The sequence below is a fragment of the Apaloderma vittatum genome, unplaced genomic scaffold, assembly GCF_000703405.1.
Source record: "Apaloderma vittatum isolate BGI_N311 unplaced genomic scaffold, ASM70340v1 scaffold40743, whole genome shotgun sequence".
Lineage (NCBI taxonomy): Eukaryota > Metazoa > Chordata > Aves > Trogoniformes > Trogonidae > Apaloderma > Apaloderma vittatum.
In genome coordinates this window covers 1-20624 of record NW_009710591.1, presented here as the reverse complement: position 1 = coordinate 20624, position 20624 = coordinate 1, and the positions used below count along the sequence as shown (strand labels likewise).

The 20624-nt window shown below is 37.3% G+C and overlaps 1 protein-coding gene across 1 annotated transcript in view; it reads right to left on the bottom strand.

Annotated features, from left to right (window-relative positions):
• The window catches only part of RASGRP1 (RAS guanyl releasing protein 1 (calcium and DAG-regulated)), a gene marked incomplete at its 5' end in the record, with an annotated part of 34621 nt that extends 15652 nt beyond the window's left edge, over positions 1–18969 (bottom strand). Inside the window, 4 exons of the mRNA XM_009867326.1 lie at positions 291–422; positions 2248–2310; positions 4406–4511; positions 18800–18969. Coding sequence (XP_009865628.1) covers positions 291–422; positions 2248–2310; positions 4406–4511; positions 18800–18969 — 471 coding nt within the window. The remainder of the gene's footprint in view (positions 1–290; positions 423–2247; positions 2311–4405; positions 4512–18799) is intronic.
• Positions 18970–20624: the final 1655 nt, after the last annotated feature.

The following is a 20624-nucleotide window of genomic DNA, read 5'->3' as shown; positions in this document are numbered from 1 at the left end:
AGGCCGCTACAAATTTTCTAAGTTCCCTGGCTGAAGTAAAATTTATCTAGCATAGAGAATAAGTCTACACAGCAGTTAAATTCAACCTAAGCCATTTTTGAAAAGTATTCTCTTCCTCTATGTAATATATAGCTCATCTCTACTGATCTATAAATAGATAACCTATGACTTATTAAAATTAATGCACTAGAGTACCATTATCCTACTATACTAGAGAGACATTATATTTGAATAAAGGAAATTCAGAGCAAAAGTTTGTTTCCCAAGCATATTGAGATTTTGGCACTCACATTTGAGTTGTGTCAATTAGTTGACAGTGAAACTCCTCACCATTAGCTTTAACCAGTTCTTGAAATTCCTCCATAGTTGTGGATAGTTTAGAGTCCATTTTGAACATAACCCAGAACTCTGTAATCCAATACCTGTTGCACACAGAAAATACAGAAACACAAAAATAAGTTTTGCTCTAACATCAGTAAGGCTGAAACTTACACAATTGGTCACTCTTCTTGACCAACTTCAGGGGATAAATACTGCTTTTAGATACTTTGCTAGGCTACCATCATTTTCTCTAAAATTAAAATTTCAAGATTAAAACTTAATTAGAAAACTAGCTGGCTTAATGCTGCATAGAACTATACTACATAAAACTTTGCAATAAATTCAGTATTAAAATTTCTAGTTCAACATTAAATCTAGATAATGTGCATGCTGATTTTTTCATGAACTACATGATTTTATGTATTTCTTTAAAACTTAGTCTAGACAACAAAAATGCACTATGCTAGTCAGAATTTATCTATTAGAAGAAAAAATTAATAATTAATTATATTTAATAGTTTACAGATGCTTCAGTCTCACAGGCACAAAATATTTTCAGAGAAATACACTTCTCTATGTTAGGCATCCAAATTGATTCAGTCATATATTTTATATTTAATTCCTGTATGTGACTACTCATTGTGGTGGGCTGACCCTGGCCAACAACTGACCCATCCAAGTGCTCCCTCACTCCTCCCCCTTGCAGCAGAATGGGGGAGAGAACAGGAAGGGAAAAAAGTGAGGAAAAATATGTGGGTCAAGATAAAGACAGTTTAATAACTGAATTAAAAGAAAAAAAGAAAACAATAACGAACCAAGCAAGCGATGCAGAGGCAATAGATTTCCCACAAGATGCCCAGCCTGTAGCCAAGCAACAGCTACTTTGGAATGACGACCCTCAAGTTTTTACTGCTGAGGGTGATGCTGTATGGCATGGAACCCCCCCTCTGGTCAGTCCAGGTCAGCTGTGCCAGCTGTGTCCCCTCCCAACCTCAAGCTCACCTCCAGCCTCCCCTCGGTGGAGGCAGAGCGACAAACAGAAAGGCTGGAGGCGGTGCAATCCCTGCTCAGCAGCAGCTAAGACATTGGTGTGTTCTGCTCACAGATGCAAAGCACAACATCATAGGGGCTGCTGTGAAGAAAGTTCACTCCATCCCAGCCAGACCCAGTACACCCACGCATGTAAAAACATGTGCTTGTTGGAAAAACGGAAATGCACATTCTTATGGATGCATGTATGGGTGTATGAATTTGCCTAGAAGCAAAAATGTTCCCAGATCACATACAATACCAAAACACTCTGACCTAACCAATAATCTGCTTTGGGATAACGAAATCATCGCCGTTTAAAACAAATTTTACCCTCCTATTACTACTTATTTCCCACTTTGCATAAAAAGAGATATCATGTGCTAATCTATTATCAGAGCTGCATGTTTTTTCTCTCTTGTTTTTTCTAAACCAAGATATCAAACATTACTATGCTTAATTAAAAAAAGTACATTCAGGATCATTGCAAGTGACTAAGTAGGATTATAAAGGAGAATTATGCATCAAATACAATAGAGTTTTGCTTAATATAAAAATAGCTGCAATTTCCCACTTCATTTTTTTATAGACCAATATAATAATAATAGACACAATGCTACCAATTCCTGAGCACTGTCAATTTTCACTGACGTTTAAGATACAGATTCATACAGACTCGGTTCAAAATCGTGATCCAAAAATTCATGCACTGACTTCAATGGATCTGCACAACACTCGTTGGGTCTTTTTGTGTAAAGCTGCTCAAGTGAACCTTGAAAAGCTGAAGTAGTGTAGCTGTTTCTCTTGTTAATGTCATCTTAAGCTGTGCCAGAGTATTCTGATGTATGGCACATGGACAGCTGCAGACTAATAGCTACCAAGCAAGAATATTCTTACCTCACAAAATAACATATCTTTACACACAGCATGGAAGATTTATTTTCTAAAGCATTAAGATAGGTAGAAAACTGTTAAGGAAAACCACATCCATTCAAATATGATATGAAATGTGAGATGCTTGATACTTCCCTACCTGTAAGCAATAAGAATCATTCTGCTGATGGCATAATATCAGGTTAGGGTTTTACACAAGTATATACAAAGTATATCTCAAGATCGTTAACAAATATTTATGGTAAATATGACTATTATGAGTAATACTGGTGTAGCCACCCAAGTACTGAGAAGTGTTAAGTAGTGAAATGATTCTGCTTTCTACAATTGTTTCTTTGCAGCATGCCTCCTAATTTCTAATAAAATTCATGCACTTGCACGTCACTAAAACTTGAAACAGTAATATTAAATTTATCAATTACTACTTTTATAAAGAAATCTGTTTCAATTAATTACGGTTCACTTTTTCCAAAAGAAGATGCTATTTTCTTTTAAATATAACCAACTGTATACAATTGCAGAGGAAAATGTGAAATGTCGCTCCTTGCTAACCTCACCTTTCTAACTATGCAACAGTTTTCATTTGACTTGCTGTTATGACTGGAAAGAAACACTCAAACACTCATGTTTTTAGTCTATTGGCTCTATAAATTGTGTTTTGGTATTGTAGCCAATAATGTCTTTGAAAACATGGAAAATCCACGTGGAAAATGTATTACGCATATCTTGATTCTACTACTGTAGATTGCACGCATTTTCAGTACTGAAAAATATAAATTAATAAAAATACCTTGTGGATCCTCCCACAATCTGACTGAAAGTAACTGCAGCCTAAATCTACCACAACTAAGGGGACACACTATCCACAATTTCAGCAACCATATTGTTTAATATTAAATTAGGCTCACTACAAAACTAGCAAGGTCTGAGTAAGTTCCCAAATATTTTGAAGGGCCCCAAACTGAATGGCTGAAGTTAGAAGGCTTACAAATCATCCCTAACCATCTAAAATCATTCATATAATTTAAGGGATGGAAAATGGTGAAGCCTGGGGTGTTTGCAAGGTTTTTCAGAACACAAGAGCCCAGACTATCTGATCAGTTCAAAACTGTCTTAACTTTTCAATGTCTTTACAGAGAGCTATACACAGAGTCAAAAACCAAGCTCGTGAAACATGCAAGTCTGATAAAAGTTTGAATCACTTCTCTGACTACAGAAGACATTACTTCTCAGAAACATGCCAACAGTTACCTTCTTCCATTCTCACAGAGTTAAACGCAACACCGTGCCACCGTTGTAGCTTAGCACACTCCATCTAACACTTGTGGTTAGAGAAGCAGCAGCACAGTCAGAATCCAACACTACAGTAAAGCTCTGCTGTAAATGATGCTGCCTTTAAAAGCCAGTAAGATAGAGAGTTTGAGGGAAGAAAGGATTCTCGAAATTAAACTGTACCAAAATTTGCTGGAGATTCTTAGCATGCCAGATCTGCTTCCTGTACTGTGCTCACCTAATTAGGAGCAAACGTTCTGTAAAGCTAAGAAATCAGGTAATATATTCCACAATCAAAAATTCCTAAGTAAGGTTAGTATTGCCATAACTTCATAACTTCATTATGAAAAATCTGGCAAGACAGAAACACATATGGATGTCCAGGCAGTCACCTCAAAATGGGAACACATAGGGAAAAAAAGCTTATGATTTCTTTCAGTGCATTTTAATTTTGAGTGTGCAAGTAAAAAGTAGTATTTGTTGAAAATGTTCATCTCCAGATGATATAACCAGAATATTTTCTAAAACTGCACTTCTGTTCTTTGGTCTTCTACTTTTATGGAAGACTGAGAGAGGAGATCTCCTGAAACTTAGGCCCAGTTCACAGTACCTAACTGCACAGCCAATGGATGGTAAATTATCCTACTTAAAATCTAAACTGAGATTCATCTTTTTATCTGTGGATAAGCTAAACCAAACAGACAAAGAAAAAAAAATGGCTCTAAACCAAACAAAACCACACTATATAACCAAAAACTGTAAAGAAAAAGTATACTGTCTAGTGGAACAGTAATTCATCCATAGATTAAATATTCTCTACTTACCCATTTCAAAGTTGTCTAGTTAATCTAACATTACCTTAACAGCAAGCGAATATTACAAAGGATATAGATCAATGAGTTTCTGCAGCATGTCTGCAGAGGAGATGACAAACTGATGCATGGTCAGAATTATCTTTAGCAGCTGGTTGTTTTGATATGCATTTCCTTCTAAATCTGAAAAAAAAAAAAAGCATTTGTATTGAAAACTTAGTATACCTTGGTAAACAATTTGCAAGAGGCTTTTTCAGAATACTAATTTTAATCAGGCCTGTTTATCTACACTATTTCAAAGATCGCAGTAACTTACTAGTGCATCGTTTTTCTGATGAGAGCTATGTAACAACTATATTTCACTACCAGGATTTGGAACATCCTTGCCCCCTCCCTCCCCCCCGAAAAAAAAAGGTAAGCCAAAAAGCTGCTGTGTCTCAAAAGCACTCAAAATATCCAGATAATTATACATAATGATCTCATCCCAGCAAGGCACTTAAATCCTTAGCTTTAGGTAGATGAGTATAACCTTTGAAACAAATTAACTAATTCAGTCACTGATCCATACGAGTCAGTTGATGGCATGACTGAATTTACCAAACAGAATGTTGATATTCCTAAGTGTTTGTGAGGGTTTTTGTACAGGTGACATACATAACACTGAAGTACATGCACAGGTTAGGACCGATACCTAGGTGTGCATGGAATGAGATGTACGACATGCGGATGCCCCGAGGTTAACCTATGCACCCTGCTGGTGGACTCAAATGTCCTAACACATACCCTTGAACTATGCATTACAAGGATTTCACCTGAAGAAGGTTTTAGACTACATCTGTCTCCTAGGTCTTGTGTGGTTTTTTTCCCAATACTCAGAAAAGATCAAGGACATCAAATATAGCAGAATGTTTCAAAAAGTTTCAATTTCTATAACAAACACAGCAGTGAAAGTGTTTGTAAATATTAACAGATGATGTTTTGGTACAGTGTGCCATGAGAGAACCTAAGTAGCTTGAATTGGAATTAGACACCATTTCAAACACTAAGAAACTTTACCTTTTTGATTAATTTTAAACACATTGTCCTCTATGAGGAGAAATGTAGCTATCACTTATATTAGAAGTAATAGGAACAATATACAGAAGCAATGCACAATAAGTCAAAATGGAAGAGGTAGGTGAAACAACAGATTTACAGCATATGAAATGGCATCCGTTACTGGGGGGGGGGAAGTTTTAAAATTGCACAACACCAAAGAGGAACATTAAACTTAGCTCACTTGCAAAACAATATAATCCATGTTAGTCATTGAGAGTTTCCACGCACTTCTGCAGGAAGGTACCAAACATGGTGAGAGAACCCCAGAGCCCAGGACCTTCCTTTTGAACAGTACACTGAATCTTCAGTAGAACTAATGAAGCCTAATTTCCTCTAGATCCATCTTCTCAGTTCTTCACTCCACAGCAAATCAGGTCAAACCAACACTAGGCTCAGGCAGCTGCCCCTACACCAGTGTGGGCACCAATCTGGATGTCTCTCTTCTGCCACAAGCAATTCTTTGAGAATCCTATCTTTCCCTCAAATCTAGTTTAAGCTGGCAGACAGGCTGACTATTTAATGCAGAGTAGATCTATTTTAGTATGAAGGTGACTCAGAATGGACTAGGTCTGTAGTTTACAAGTGACTGTTCGAAGCCCTGAAAGCAGAGGACATGCTGGGTATCGTATACCTGGTGTGGGTAACTTCATTCTTCTAGCAAAAGCACAGTCAGTTAGGAGGAAAGTTAATGCAATAAACAATCTTGAAATATTTCACTGCAGCCAGCCTCTGAGGCAAGACAAGCAGAAAACCCCTGATCAGTAAATTCTGGCAGAGCCTACATGAACATGCAGCAACCCACTCAGCACTATCAAGACCAGAATGAGAACATGCATTAGGTGATCTTCAACACTGAACATGCGTGGCCACTTTCTGAATCTACCTTCTGTAGTTACACTTAAATTATAAAGAGCAATTCCACCTACAGCAATATGGGCGAGAGGAACATCTGTCCTACAGCCCCATAGATGAGAGCAGTATAGGCCCCAAGTGACTAAACGTTCTTGAGCTGCCTTTTGACTTACACTACAAGTTCTTAGTTTTACAGCATGAACTGAAGTTTATGCATTTCTTATTCATGTTGTCACATGATTCCATTAATTATCTAAGGAATTTTGCTGGGATATAAACAGCAGGTACACTGAGGGCAAAAGAGCAAGGTATTCAGCCAGACAAGTGCAAACTTGTAGACAAAGGCTGGGACATCAAGAATCAATATTTACTCATGCCTTTAGTATTGGGCACTTTGTACTCTTCCAGTATCTTCAGGAAGAGTAAAAATCTCACAGGCCTTGCACACAGGCCTCTATGACCTTCCATCCATATTACAAAACTTGGCGTTCTGCCAGAGCCTCCATCCAACAGCTCTTGTTTAATCAGAAAACAGTTCAATATATGCTTAACTCAGGAGCCAAATGGTTATTTGCATGCATACTATGAAGTATGTACAGCCATAATTAAATCACCAACTTTTTAGAAATGCTCACTATACATCATCTCCCAGCTGACGAAGACAGCAAATAACTATTTCTCTCCTATCAGTTTCTCATGTGTACGTATTCCAAAATTATGTGCCATGACATAACAGAGGTACCACTTGGCACCAGGTTCCAGATTTAATTTTTGTCCTCTAGAAAGTCTCTTTTCCATTTTACCTTTTTGCATTTTACAAAGATGCAGAGAAAAAACAGTATGGTCTGTCTGTTATTAGTGATTAGGTCAGCACCTTGATGGTGTTTTTCTTGCATAATAAAAGTGCGTTTACGCTTCATAACATCCAGACCTATTTATCTCACAACATGGACAGACTTAGTTACAACAACATGCGATTATTTTGCACACTTGAAAGCAGTACTAAGTTTTGTGCTATCCATTCTCTCACCCAACTAAAAGACTCATATCTGCAAAGAAAAATGTATTAGTGACACTTTAAAAATGAAAAAATCTTCAGGTTGCCAGCATGGTTCAGCCTGCATGGAATTGCAGCAGCACACGATTTAAAAAAAAATGTGCAGCATCCAATATTTAACATCATCTTCCTACCTAATTTTAAAAAGAAGCACTTTTCAAGTGCGTACACTATGATACAGCAAATGTTAAATGTAAAAAGAAAAAAGATTGAGTCTGATTCCTCTTCCATTTGTATTTCACAAATTCGTAGTTCAAAAAACCACGGAGTTAAATGTAAAAAAGGGCCTCTGTAGAAGAGACTCCAGCTTAGTTGTGGTTTCAGAACTGTCATTGGGTATTTCACATCTCTGACCACTAGGTCACTTGAGAAAGCTGACCTGCTAAACATAACTGTGTGCGAGGAAGTAATAAAAGTTATGGTAAACTATCTTTGTGCAAATGGTGGAGCCAATAAGAGGGCTTTCCTGACTGTGCTGCAAGAGTGTCTCTGAGTGCCTCTGCAGCCTTCTCTTGAACCTCTAGCAGTTTGTTTTAAAACTTTGAGACTCGGTTTCATTTCCGTTTGTATACCTGTTTCTAACCACACACCCTGCTGTAGCAAAAACCACTAAGGGAATACTAAATAAAGTGAAATGGGTGTGTTTCAGTCAATTTACTTTAACAAAAGCTGCAAAAATACTGCATAAGCCTTAGCTTTGTTTCACTGCAGAAAAATACAAATAACCCACTGGTTACATGTTTCCTCCTGTAGATGCACTTATTGTACTAAGATGTTTTAATAAACATTCTCTGAAACAAACAAGGAAGCAGGAGTTTAATATACTTTTCCATTATTTAACTACATGATTGAATGTGCACAGACATTTAGGGCTAAATATTTTATTATCTATGTAGTAATGCAAAGTCACTAAAACCTACAATTACAAAAGTTCCATTGCATATGTGAGACTCAGAAGACACAAGGGTATGAACATTCTAATCTAGGCCCATCGGCTACTCTACTGGACGATCCAATCGGTGGTTCCCTGTAGTTCGTGATTTAATTTAAGTATCACTTGTTCCTAGAATAGTTGAAAGAACTCAAAAAGCCAATAAGCAAGGCTTTAAGAACAAAGTGCAGCCTTTCACCAGGTCCTGATGGTTACTAAGCCTGTGGTAAATACACTTAACAGAAAGAGTATGTTCAATAGATGAGATTGTTGTATTGAGACTTTCCCACTCCTGAGTGCAATGATAAGGCAACAGGAAGAATGTGAAGGATGTCTTAATTGAATTGAATTTTGCAGGAAAGAGAAGTTAGCTTCTCTAGGTCTAAGAAGCCCTTATCTCATAAGCGGGTTCCAACTCTATCACCTAGTGCACGGTTTGAAATGAATCAGAAGTGAATCACATAGCACTGACATCAGTGACTAAGCTGCAAAGAACATGGATAACTTCTTGCAAATTCCCTTAAGTCTCCCAGAGGTTATCAAAAAGTAGAACCAAAACGAATGCACACAAGAGCATCAAGCCATTGCCAGGTGGTTTTACTAAGTGCACGGCTGAAAGTCATGGGTTACTATACTGGTGTGCTGCTATACAGAATTCTTCAAGATTTCTGCAAAGTGTTTCTTTTTCGGCTTAAAGAAGATGGTGTGTAGACAGTGTTATAAATGTCTGGAAATATTATTAAAGCATGATGTGATTTAACAATTGTGGGAACTGATGTTCTTAAGGCCTTAAGGTCTCAAAGACCTTGATGAAACACACAGACATATATGAAATATGGAGGTACATGTGGGAGCATGTGCTAGGGTTTAGTGACAGAACTGAAACAGCTGTAAGTCAGTGTGTCTGCCCCACATACAAGGTCCAGTACTATAAGATAACCTAAGAATGGCTAGAAGCAACCAAAATGGAATGAAATATTTAATGAGTATTTCATGGATACTTCCCAAAATTTCCCTTCACAAATAGGAAACACTTTCTTCCCCTTCAGCTTAAAACTTATGCAATACATAATACCCATGTTGGACTTTGGTACCCTGTAACAGAGGTAGTCAGTTCGCTTGCTTCATCAATCACTTTTGGTCAGAATCAGATTCTTCAGATTCTAAAAAAGCCACTATTCTGCCCATCAGTTATGATAAAATCATTGAGTGTCAGCAAGCAGATTCAACTTAAACTAGGCTGTTTACTTTTTGAGTTGAAAATAGTTCTTTTTTAATGACAGCTGAAAACTCACTTGATGGCAGAAATCAGGGCTAAGAGCTAATGTACTCTATTCCCCAGCTCCAATGCAGAATCGGCCTTCTCAAAGCCAGAATATGCTTCAGACCCAGTTTAATTTGTTGTTAAAATTCACAGCCTCTGTAGGCAACTTATTCTAGCAACTGAGCATCTCCATCATTGGAGAGTTCTTACTGTCTAATCAGACTTCAGGTAACTTGGGCAGTGTAAGATGATTACACCTGGCCCCCAGTAGACAGATAAAACACCCTCTTTCCATTATCAATATATTTTTTCTTTTAAAGGATTTCTCCCCTTGTCCCTCTTCTAAGCTAGGAAATACCAAATTGTCAATTTTTTTTTCCTCAGAAGCCAGGTTTTCTAGATCTCTTCTCAACTTTGATGTCCTTTTCTGAACTCTTTTGCAGCTTGCACCTTTATGAAGCAAACCTGGATACAGTACTCCAGAGGAGGTCTTAGCATCAGAGCTACATTATTATTTTTAATGACCTGTGCATAATATACATATATAAGTACATTTACATATATGAAAATGTATATTTATACATTAAAAAAACAAAAATAAGCACACACATCCTTCTATGCATGCACTTATCTCCTTAGAGTTTCGGTAGTGGTACAATACCATTAAACCATTTTCATTTTTAAAATCCATCTTCATATTAAGATCCTTTTCTTTGGAAATGCTGTATATCAAGGACTTCACCATACTGTTTTTACAACTGATTATTCTTAAGTGTAGAGCTTAGTACTTGTCCTTAGTGAATTTTCATTTATTCGAGATAATTATTTTATATGCTTAATATCTTTCAGAAATAACTTAGCTACAGTGTCCTTACAAAGATAATACACTAATTAGTTAAAAGAACTGTTGCTTTAACTTTAGCTGCAGCAGAAAACAAGTGTTGTCTTGAGCTCTTCTGTTTACATTTAATTCCATACAGGATGGTGGTGTTCCTCCTCATGCTGGTTGCACCAAAATGCCCAGGGAATTGTGGTAAAGTTATTTGCTGGGTTTTTGGGTTTTTTTAAACGGCTTATTGTCTATATATGCTTGTAACTATTGAGTCATTCATAAACTTATTTACATGAGTAACTGATCTTATGAAGAAAAACTCCAAACTTAAAATGAGAACAAATCAGTATTTTCCAGAGAGGAAAGAATTGTACCAATTTGTGATCAATCCTAAACCAACAGAACCCTAAAGAAGCCACGTAGGTGCAGATGTTGGAAGAAATTCTGTAAGTTTTACATTTTTCCAAGACTACTTCCCCCTTCAAATTCCTTACAAAAAGGGGGGGAGGGGGGCAGAGAACCCACTGCTGTTCTTCCAAACACTTATTAACAATGCAGATATATCCAAGACATGAGTGAGTCTAATATGCATCCAGAAAGGATAACAAGACTGTTCTGTGTGAGAGTAGGCAACATTAGGGAAGAAAAACCTCAAGGGAAAGCCATTACCCTCTCTCAGAAACAGCTTTTGGAAAGCTACATCTTGCAGAAAGAGCTTGGGGTGGGTAATTCTTTGAAATGAAAACAAGAAGATAAAAGCTCTTGTCAAGGGGAAATGGGATGATTTTGAGAAATTAAAATGTACTTTGAGAGAAACCAAATGAAATGTGGGTGGAAAGCATTCCATTAGCCTTGGAAATTCAGATCAAGTACACAGAACAAGAGAAAAAGTTAACATGCCCCACCCCCATACATTGTACTTCAGCACGTTTAAAATATTGATTTCAGCAAATTTAGATGAGAACTTTTTAATCAAATAGTCTTTTTCTCCAAAGCCTACAAAACATAATTTGAGCATTCAATATGTTTTCAAAGCTTTAAATCATGATACTGGAGCCATGTGCAGCTTTTGAGCTGCAGGCTCTTGAATAATTCAAGTGTTAACGCCTGGCAACACTGCCCTGCTGGCATAAGCACTGATGGGCAAGACAAATGAGACTCCCAAAACAGAATCATAAACTTCTGAGGCCAGTATCATTATCTGACCACTGAACCCACCTGCATGCTTAGCACTTACTCACCCTACAACTATTATTATTTTATAATAAGCTTCTCTCTAAACTGCATGACTGATTCCAGGGCAGCCAGTCATTGGATCCAAGGAAGCACGAACTTGGCCCCATCCAAAAGTTCAAACTGTAATGGACTAGCAGACACCAAAATGCTTTCCTCTCAGGGACTTGAAGATGTTGCAGATCACTTAGATCCCAGTTCCTGGCCTTGATTTTCATTACTAACACACTCTCCAACTCTACTCCGGCTCTCGTATTCCTGACTTACTGTTTCAGGTTTCCCTCCCTTACGTACCTCAGCTTCCTAGTCTTTGCTCTAACTCCTAGATATATTTCTGGAACTAATGTTTACAGACTCTCTGGCAAACTTGCTTCCAACTGCACAGCTGGGGCAGCCAGGCTGGGGGTGGACAATAAACCAGGAGGGGACACAGCCAGGACAACTGACCAAAGGGATATTCCATCCCATATCATGTCAAAAAACAACTGGGTGGAATTTTGCCAGGGCTCATTGCTCAGGGACTGGCTGGACATCAGTTGACTGGTGATGAGCAACTGGGGTTTTTTAAATCCCATGTTTTTTCTTAGTTTTATTAAACTGTCATTATCTCATCTTAAGAATTTTCTTAATTTTACCCTTTCAGTTCTCTTCTCCATCCCACTCGGCAGGGGTTAAGCAAGGAGCTGTGCGGTGCTTGGCTGACATCTGGGGTTAAACCACAACAGCTCATCCTTAGACTGATGCATCTCTTGTTCACCATGGACCAAAATAACCAAAGTTTCAAAAAAAGCCAACCCTGCTTCACTCCAAACTTAAAACATACCTGATCTCCAGGAAGCAGTATCAAACACTTGCACACCGAAGCAGCTCCCCAACTGCTAATTCAAGCTTGCTGCAGTATGCCAAATCTCATCACAGAAACATTCCCACATGTGTTCAAAAATAAGCTTCATTGGCCCCACTGTATCAGTTAGCCTAGCACAGGGCAAGAATCTTATACCTCTTAAGTACTCATGCAGGGCATTTCTTATTACTGATAAAGGTATCCGATAATTTTCTATACTATTCAGTGTAAACAAGTACTTTTTATTGGTTTTAATGTCTATTTCTGAAGGGGTAACACTACATTTTGGAGATTGGCATTAAACATAACTGGTTCCCCTGGAGGGAGGGAGAGGACAATCTCACCCATAGGCAAAGCGAATATACTGAAGGTAAACCTTCCAAAAAAAAGTAAAGGTTAAGATAAAAAAGAAGCTCTTGACATCTCACACTATTGTTCTCTGCCAGATGACTTTCTGGCAAAAAAAGAATATATTTCAAAAGAAATATATTATAGCACATCTCTAAATGATCTTTCATCATAATGCAGGTGGCACAAGGCAGTGAATTTTTCTTAACATGACCTCTATATACATTTGAGTATTAAAACTGTAGCTCCCAACAGGTACTCTCTTATATTTGCCTTTTGCCAGCTGTTGCACTTGCACCTTCTTACCTCAGTAACTGGGGAAAAAATTGAATTATTTTCAATTGCTTTAAGTTTTCTTGAATTGATAAATAGAAGTTACATTGTTTTTTTCTGAAGATAGAATTTTCTGTAATACTCCTGTGGTACATACAAGTAAAATAGGAGACTGCTTTATAAAGAAAGAAGTCAAAGTTTTCTTCATTTTCTGTTATTACTTATTTCTTGGCTTTGGAAAATTATATGGAAAAGAGTGAGGTCAAAATAGCTAAATAAAACTTTAAAATATATATATATAAAGAGATCTAAAGTTTCTTTTCTTTGAGAAAGTTTTTTCCACAGACATCAGGTTAAAAAAGAAATCTATTTTCGTTTTGGTACAGTCACAATTAACTTTAATAGTTAGCTAAACAGCACTTAGTATTCTCCAGAGCAGCAACTACTCTTCTGTTCCCACAATGTCGTGCATTCTACAGAGCAGTGATGACTCTCCTGTTCCCACAGTGTCATTAATTGATCATTAACATAGTTTCTGTTGCCAAGCAATACTAAAGTTTCTGCACTGTATTTGGCCAAATCGCACCCAGATTACTTAACATGCAGTGATCAACAACATCTTAATACAGAGCGATATCGTGACCAAACTTTAAACACTTTGGGGGGGACTCGAGACCTCGACGTTCAGCCTAGGTTTCAGGGGTGAGGGGTGGAACCCTGTAAGTTTGTGGAGCATGAGATAAGAACAAATGACTGTTTAGGCAAACCTAACAGTCAGTGACCAAATTTGCCTTCTGTGGGTGTGCACACACCTTGAAAGACGTAACTGCTTTTGAGTCAGAATTCTACGTTAGAATTTGGTATATGGTTAATTTGGTAGAGGGATAAAATTAAACTTGCTACTTGAACGGTGATTGTTTTACTAGTTATTGTATGTTTTAAGTACAGAAGAATGTACTTATGCTAAGAACAGATAGAGTTTTTCTAGATAACTGAAAGGGCATGTTGGCAGTATGCTGAAGATACATTTTATCCTGATTATAACAGAGTTTTTTAATACTTGTAAAAACAATTTAAACAAATGTTTTGTGTGGGCAAGAAAAAGGCCCTCTGCCCTTATATGGTCTATAATCTTGAATACCTGTTCATCGAATCTTTGAAAGGTGTATTTGTTTAAAAAAATAAGCACAGTTAAATCTTATTCAAGGTTAAAAAAAAGGTACATTTATAAGATAGGCACTTATAGTCAAAGAAAACAGGGACCTCTTACCATGCACAAACAGTGAAGATACAAATACCAAAAAAAAAATCTGCCAGAATAGAAACTGACTTGTTAACACATAGTCAGAAAAAATCAAGCTCCCAGTAGCACAAGGACAGACTAAGATGAAAAGTGTTTGAACAATTATTATTTCCCTTCTATAGTTATCAAATATACAGTTAACAAATTAGGATATCCAGTGAAGTGAACAGTGCTGATATATTTTTCCTTTCTGAACTGTAATGCTTTCTGGACTAAATATATGTTAAATTGCATTTATGCAGTTTCACAAAGATTACCTTAAGAATTAGCAGCAAAAAGTAGCACTATGCTACTAAGCATATGCTTCCTGCGTGCTACTCAACTGTCAGCGTTAGTCAATATGGCTGTGGAGCAGCAAACTAGATACTACTCTGTTGGTTTCAACAACAAAGCTGATAGAGTAAGTGTCTCTACAACTAGTAACAAGGCAAGAGACAAAGCCACATTGACTTTTACAGAATTGTCTGCCAGTCAAAAGTATATTCTTTCCCAGGCATTTTATATACTACGTAATGGAAAAACATGGACTAAGGGGGTTAAAGTCACTGTTCTATTTACAATTCCACTCCAAAAATCACAGCCACTAATGAAGAATTTCTCCAGAATACATTATCTGCCTCCTGAAGCTGTCAAATTCCAAGCCAAGATCTATTTATTACTTCTTTGCTTTCCTGAACTCACAACTTCAGCCATCTTGTCACTAATTGAACATCTACCTTTAATTTTCTCTTCACAGCCTTTCTGTTTAGAATTTACCTCTGAAGAGGTTCCACTGAATCTAACCTGTCTACAGCCTCTGTGTTTTCTAGTCTTCTAAATTATTTTACCCTACCTCTTGCTCTTCCTCTCTATGTACTCTCATCACTTTGATTTCTCTTTCCCGCCACTTCTCTATTATGACTTCTCTTTCTTTCCACACAAGCACTTTTTCATCTCTAAAAGTTATTGTCAGCTCCACTTGTATGCTACACTTCCCTTTCTTTTCTAAGGCAGTCACACGCAATGCATTTACTTGCAGTCTACAGCTGTTTTTTTCAACCCAGATCCTAGCAGTCACAATGCTGATAGATATTCCAAGTCATGTAGAACATCTTTTCAACCACTGTCCAATATAACCAAACTGATGAGAGCAGTTTCAAGTCTCTACAAATCTTCTCCTAATCTCACAGCCAATATTCCTTTCCAAGACACCTCCTGCCTTCAACTTCTCATCGTGCCATTTTTCCTGAACTCTTGCCCTAGCTTACATCCTGGCTTATCCATTGCCTTTATTGTTGGCAATTCATTTGCAGGATGATTCATCTTACTCGTCCTGATGCATCCTTTCATGGGACAGGAAGAAACCTCTACTTTCAGCATCTCCTTTTCATCATGCTATTGAATAAACACTGGTGTAATGTTTATCTTTCAGATGTAGCGATCACCTATGTGCCTTCACGCTACCTCGAAGGACCCTCAACTGTTTCTGTCTCTAAAGCACATTCATCAGTTTAGGCTAAAGACTGCCAAATTAGAGAGGTGAATGAATGCACACTAATCATCTCCAAACAGATATTTAAGTTAATTACACTTAATAAGCTTCTGGTCTTTTCTAAAAGAGAAAATTAAATAAATAAAATAAAATAGCCTCCCAACTCTTTACTTCTGTAACTAGCAGGTACGCTACCACCAGTGTAATTCACATAATTCACTGTAATTCTAGCATCATCTTCTACCCAGAACTGCTGTACACCCACAGGCAATATCATTAACTCCAAGATCCAATCTTTGTTCCTCTCCTCCCGTGCATGGGCTTTGGATTAACTTGGCTGTCTGGACAAAACTTGTCTTTCTGCAAAACGTCCTGGAATCCTTTTAAAACATTGCGGCCTTCTCACTCTTAATTTCAACTTAGCATACCCCCGTTGTCATTTTTCCTTTATCTATACTGTAAGATAAATATAAGTTATACTTGTGTTCTTCACAACTGTGTGTGTTAATTCTTCGTACCTTCTTGGTTAGACCATCTTGCAATATTCCCACTATACATGGCAAAAGGCTGCCAACTCCCCTTTACACACCACTGCTGATATCAGCCTCCCTTACACCTTATTTGCTTTTACCAAACTTGTATAATTGAGTCCAGGAACAAAAATTCAGCTGCATACTTCATGCAGGAATTGTATTTGTAATTGTACACATAATATTAGCAAGTGCAGTATAATATTAACATGATGCAGTATATATTTTGAAATGTGGTGTATCATCATCTCTACCTACTGCCTATTGTTCTCCTTACTCCTAAACAGCAAATGGATCAAAGACTTTTTCCAGAAAGTAAGGTTTAAATACAGAAGGAAAATCTGTGCTTATGTCTTGTGGGTTTCTGTATTTTTATTATTGAATTGAAACTTGCTCAGATCACAAGAATAAATTTTGAGAATAACATACAAAATATTACAGGTCTGCATACTTAAGACAGAACTATTAGAGTACAGGGTAATAGCTTTACTTCAGTACTATGCATGGGAGGAAACTTGCTCAATTAGTTTACTTGTAATCATTCAGCAACTACGCTTTTTTTCCCCACGCCATTTCTCTCGCTACCCCTCACCTCTTCTCAGACTCCCAGATTAAAGTTTTTTCCATCTCCTGCTTCACTGGCATGATGATGCAAATCAATTTTGCACAGTGCTTTTGCTGGTAGCTACAAGAACATTCTTTAAGGAACTTTTGTTATATAGGTTATCTATAGCTGTAACAATTGTACTCTGCAATTTATATAGACTACTGAGAAATCTCAACATAGCTTAAGAACATGCATAATGTCCAAGAAGATGCACAAATACAGACACTACTATGAATTACCCAATGAAGAGCTTAAACTTCTACAGTGTGCATCATACAGATGCACTACAATTCACTTTGTTAGACCTACACACCACTTGTCAAGGTTTAAGAAAGCCCCATTCAGTGACTATGGCAAGTTTTCTAACTGAAGTATGAAATCCTTTGGAAAGATTCACATGCTGACCTGGACAGGTACGCTTGTTTTTCTTTGTTAACTTAGTACTTATATTGAATGAATACCCAGGAATCTGAGGACACATAAGCATGTGTATGCTGATATAAAGAGAGTTTAAAAAATATTTCACCCACACTACATGAAATCAATCACCATAACCATTTTACTAGGTTTTTATAATGTTACGTTTATAATACCTTCTTGCCATAGAAGTGTGGACACATTAACACTGGTCAAGCAGTCACCATATTAAAATTGTAATAAGATCTCAGATGCATTTTAGATGCCTTAACTCACTCCCAGTGAATCAAAACTTATAAAAATATGAATTAACATTTGTTTAAGAAGTAGAACTTGAGAGCATTTCAGTGGATATGTTCTTTAAAATTATTACATGGAGGAGAAAAGTCAAAAAGAAACAAAACGTTAGTAACAGTTACAAATTACAACTTTTCTCAGACATGCATTTCCCTGCACATGCCGAATAGAAGGCTCTAAAGTTAAAAAAATGCATTTCCAATGAACATGAAGGATTAGTCATTGTTTATACAGTATTTATGCACTGTATCACTAGATCAACACTATGTGTTACTATTTAACTATATAGATTAATTATTTTAGAGCTCAGTGGGTGTTCAAGTGCACTTATTTTCTAAGGACTCTGCAATAAGACTTTGCCGCATATGCTTTGGGAACAGTTCATAGCACTGAAAGACACAGCATTAACAAACAGATGCACTACTTACAGTTATACAAAGTGCCTTCATTACTAACGTATTTTAATAATACACAAAATACACACATTTACTAATGAAAACCTTAGAAAAGGAAACTAGGGATATAGAGCTCAGGCAACAGTCATGCTTCTCCATATACTAAAATTCTTACTGTAAAAAGACAAATGAATAACTGAGAGGCTCAAAAAGGTATGCAGTCATGACTTTTGTTTGGAGTCTCTCTTTCATAAAGGAACAACTTTAAATTTATAATAATAATCAAGAAGCAAGCCAAAGTTATTTCACCTAGTTTAAAAATACCCCTGCTCATTTCAAAATGTTTAGTATAAACACGTTGTTTACCCACATTATGAGAATATTACTGCAATATGCAAAACTACAGTAATTACTCACTAAAGTTTACCAGACTGGTACTTGAAGGAACAACAAAACACATGCACAGAAGTATAGGTGACTGGCATTTGTCTTACTCTCTCAAGAAAAAGCCATAGGCACACTTGGCATGTATTACACACATATGCATAAACAGATTCACAAGTCTCTAAAAACAGGCCATCACCTACAGCGTAGAAAATTCCCAGTTACATCCTTTATACTCCACTAATAAATCAATGTAATTCACTAGAAAGTGACCAAAACACAGCCAGGACAGAAACAAATTAATACAATTCTAAAGATGGTATCCAGCCACTCACCAAAAGACTGAATGCAGGTTTCAAGAAGGTCTTCCAGAGTGGCCCCTTTGGCCAAGTGACCCAACGGCACCATCGTGACCTGGGTGAGATTAGAGAGGCTGGAGGAATGACTGATGTGCTTCAGCTGAAGTGCCGATTCAGGGGCAGCACTGCATCCTTGGGCAGGTTGCCTAAAAGAGAGCACAACAGTGAAGCATATACAAGAATCAAGTGGTAAATTTTACGCTGCCTGAGAAAGGCAGAGATTTAAAGGACAATTAACTCCCTGTAGGTAGGGTGTTGAAAGACATAATCCTCCCACTATGATACGTATGTACACTGAAGACATCGCTCACTCAGTGACTTTTTTTTTTCCTGCTAAATGTGGATTGTAGAGCATACAGTTATAGAGCTCCTTGAATGATCTGTCAAGATTACCAAAAGTCTTGTTTCTTTGTTGGGGAACTAGACTGACGTTATGATTTCAGCACAAGCATACACAAAAACTCAAACTATGTAAAAGGAATATTGTTATGCAGTAATCTACCACCACCATACTTGTGCACTCACCAAAAGTAAAGGAGAAAAAAAATTGTAACTATAATCAAATACTACACACACTGGAAAATGCCAGACTAGCTTTATTAATCTCATTTGAAAAATCACTATTAAGTAAACAAAATATCAGTGCAACTTTACAGTGGAATATTTCACAATTAAAAAAAAACAACTGACAACAGATTGATTTGTGTCTGTTCTACACTATTATTTCCTACTAACTTGTTTTAAAACTGCGCACATAAATTAATGTCTTTAATAATAAAGGTAAAATAGACCAAAATAAAGCATATATCTAGCTTTGAGCTTGTATTTTGATCATATCATATCTTATGATTTCAAGAACATGCATATTTACAGATAATGTTAAAGGCTGTTCATGGTTTGTGTACAAGTTCATAATTCTGCATGAAGTAGTAAACAGGCACATTATTACACCAAAGCGCTGAAACACTTTTGCCTGCAAAGAGGAACCACTTTCAAAATCTGAATGGTACAGTTCACAAAAAGGCAACCACTGCTGTTTCAATAAAACCCAGGTTTATTTCAGGAGCAGTTTACACTCCACAGCCTTCCTAAACAAGTGACTCCAGCATGTCCGTACAACTTTTCTTGGAATGCTATGCAAGACTTCATTACTTAACTGACAGCCCTGGGAAAAAAAGGCATAGGAATTTACCCAGTGTGTGTATTACATACAGATAGGGAACATAAAGACACAAACATCTCCATACAGGAACCCCTGGATGAAGGTGCAAAAATGCACGCCTTACAAACACAGATTGGACCCTACTTCATCCCACTGAACTTCAAGCTTTCTTTTAAATTTCTGTCTCATTTGAATGCTTGGGAAAGCCGCAAAACTGCACACGATGTCAGTCACAACCTAACACAGACCCCATGCCTCCATGGTTTCAAAGCCGGGAAAATACAGGCGTGACCCCGCAGAGGTAGCGACCATCACTCAGCTCCTCCACAGGGAAGCTGCCAGTGGCTATGCAGAGAATGTGCTCTTCCCTTCCCCCTTGCTCTAAATTTCCCTCTTAGCTTCGTGATCTGACTTCCTGTTCTCACATGAAACGAGCAAGGGCCTGATCAGCTTTCAGGGTTTTCTTTTCACAAGCTTAACCCCCCTCTCCTAACTTTATTCCGCTGCCTCTTCAACACAGGGCAGAGCATCTTCGCAATGCAGCAGTAATAAGATAAGAATTAGGGCAGAAGGTATTTTAAGTCTCGGCAACAGTCAGTAGAAAAAATAAAGCATCCACACCCCAAAAAAAGTTTATAA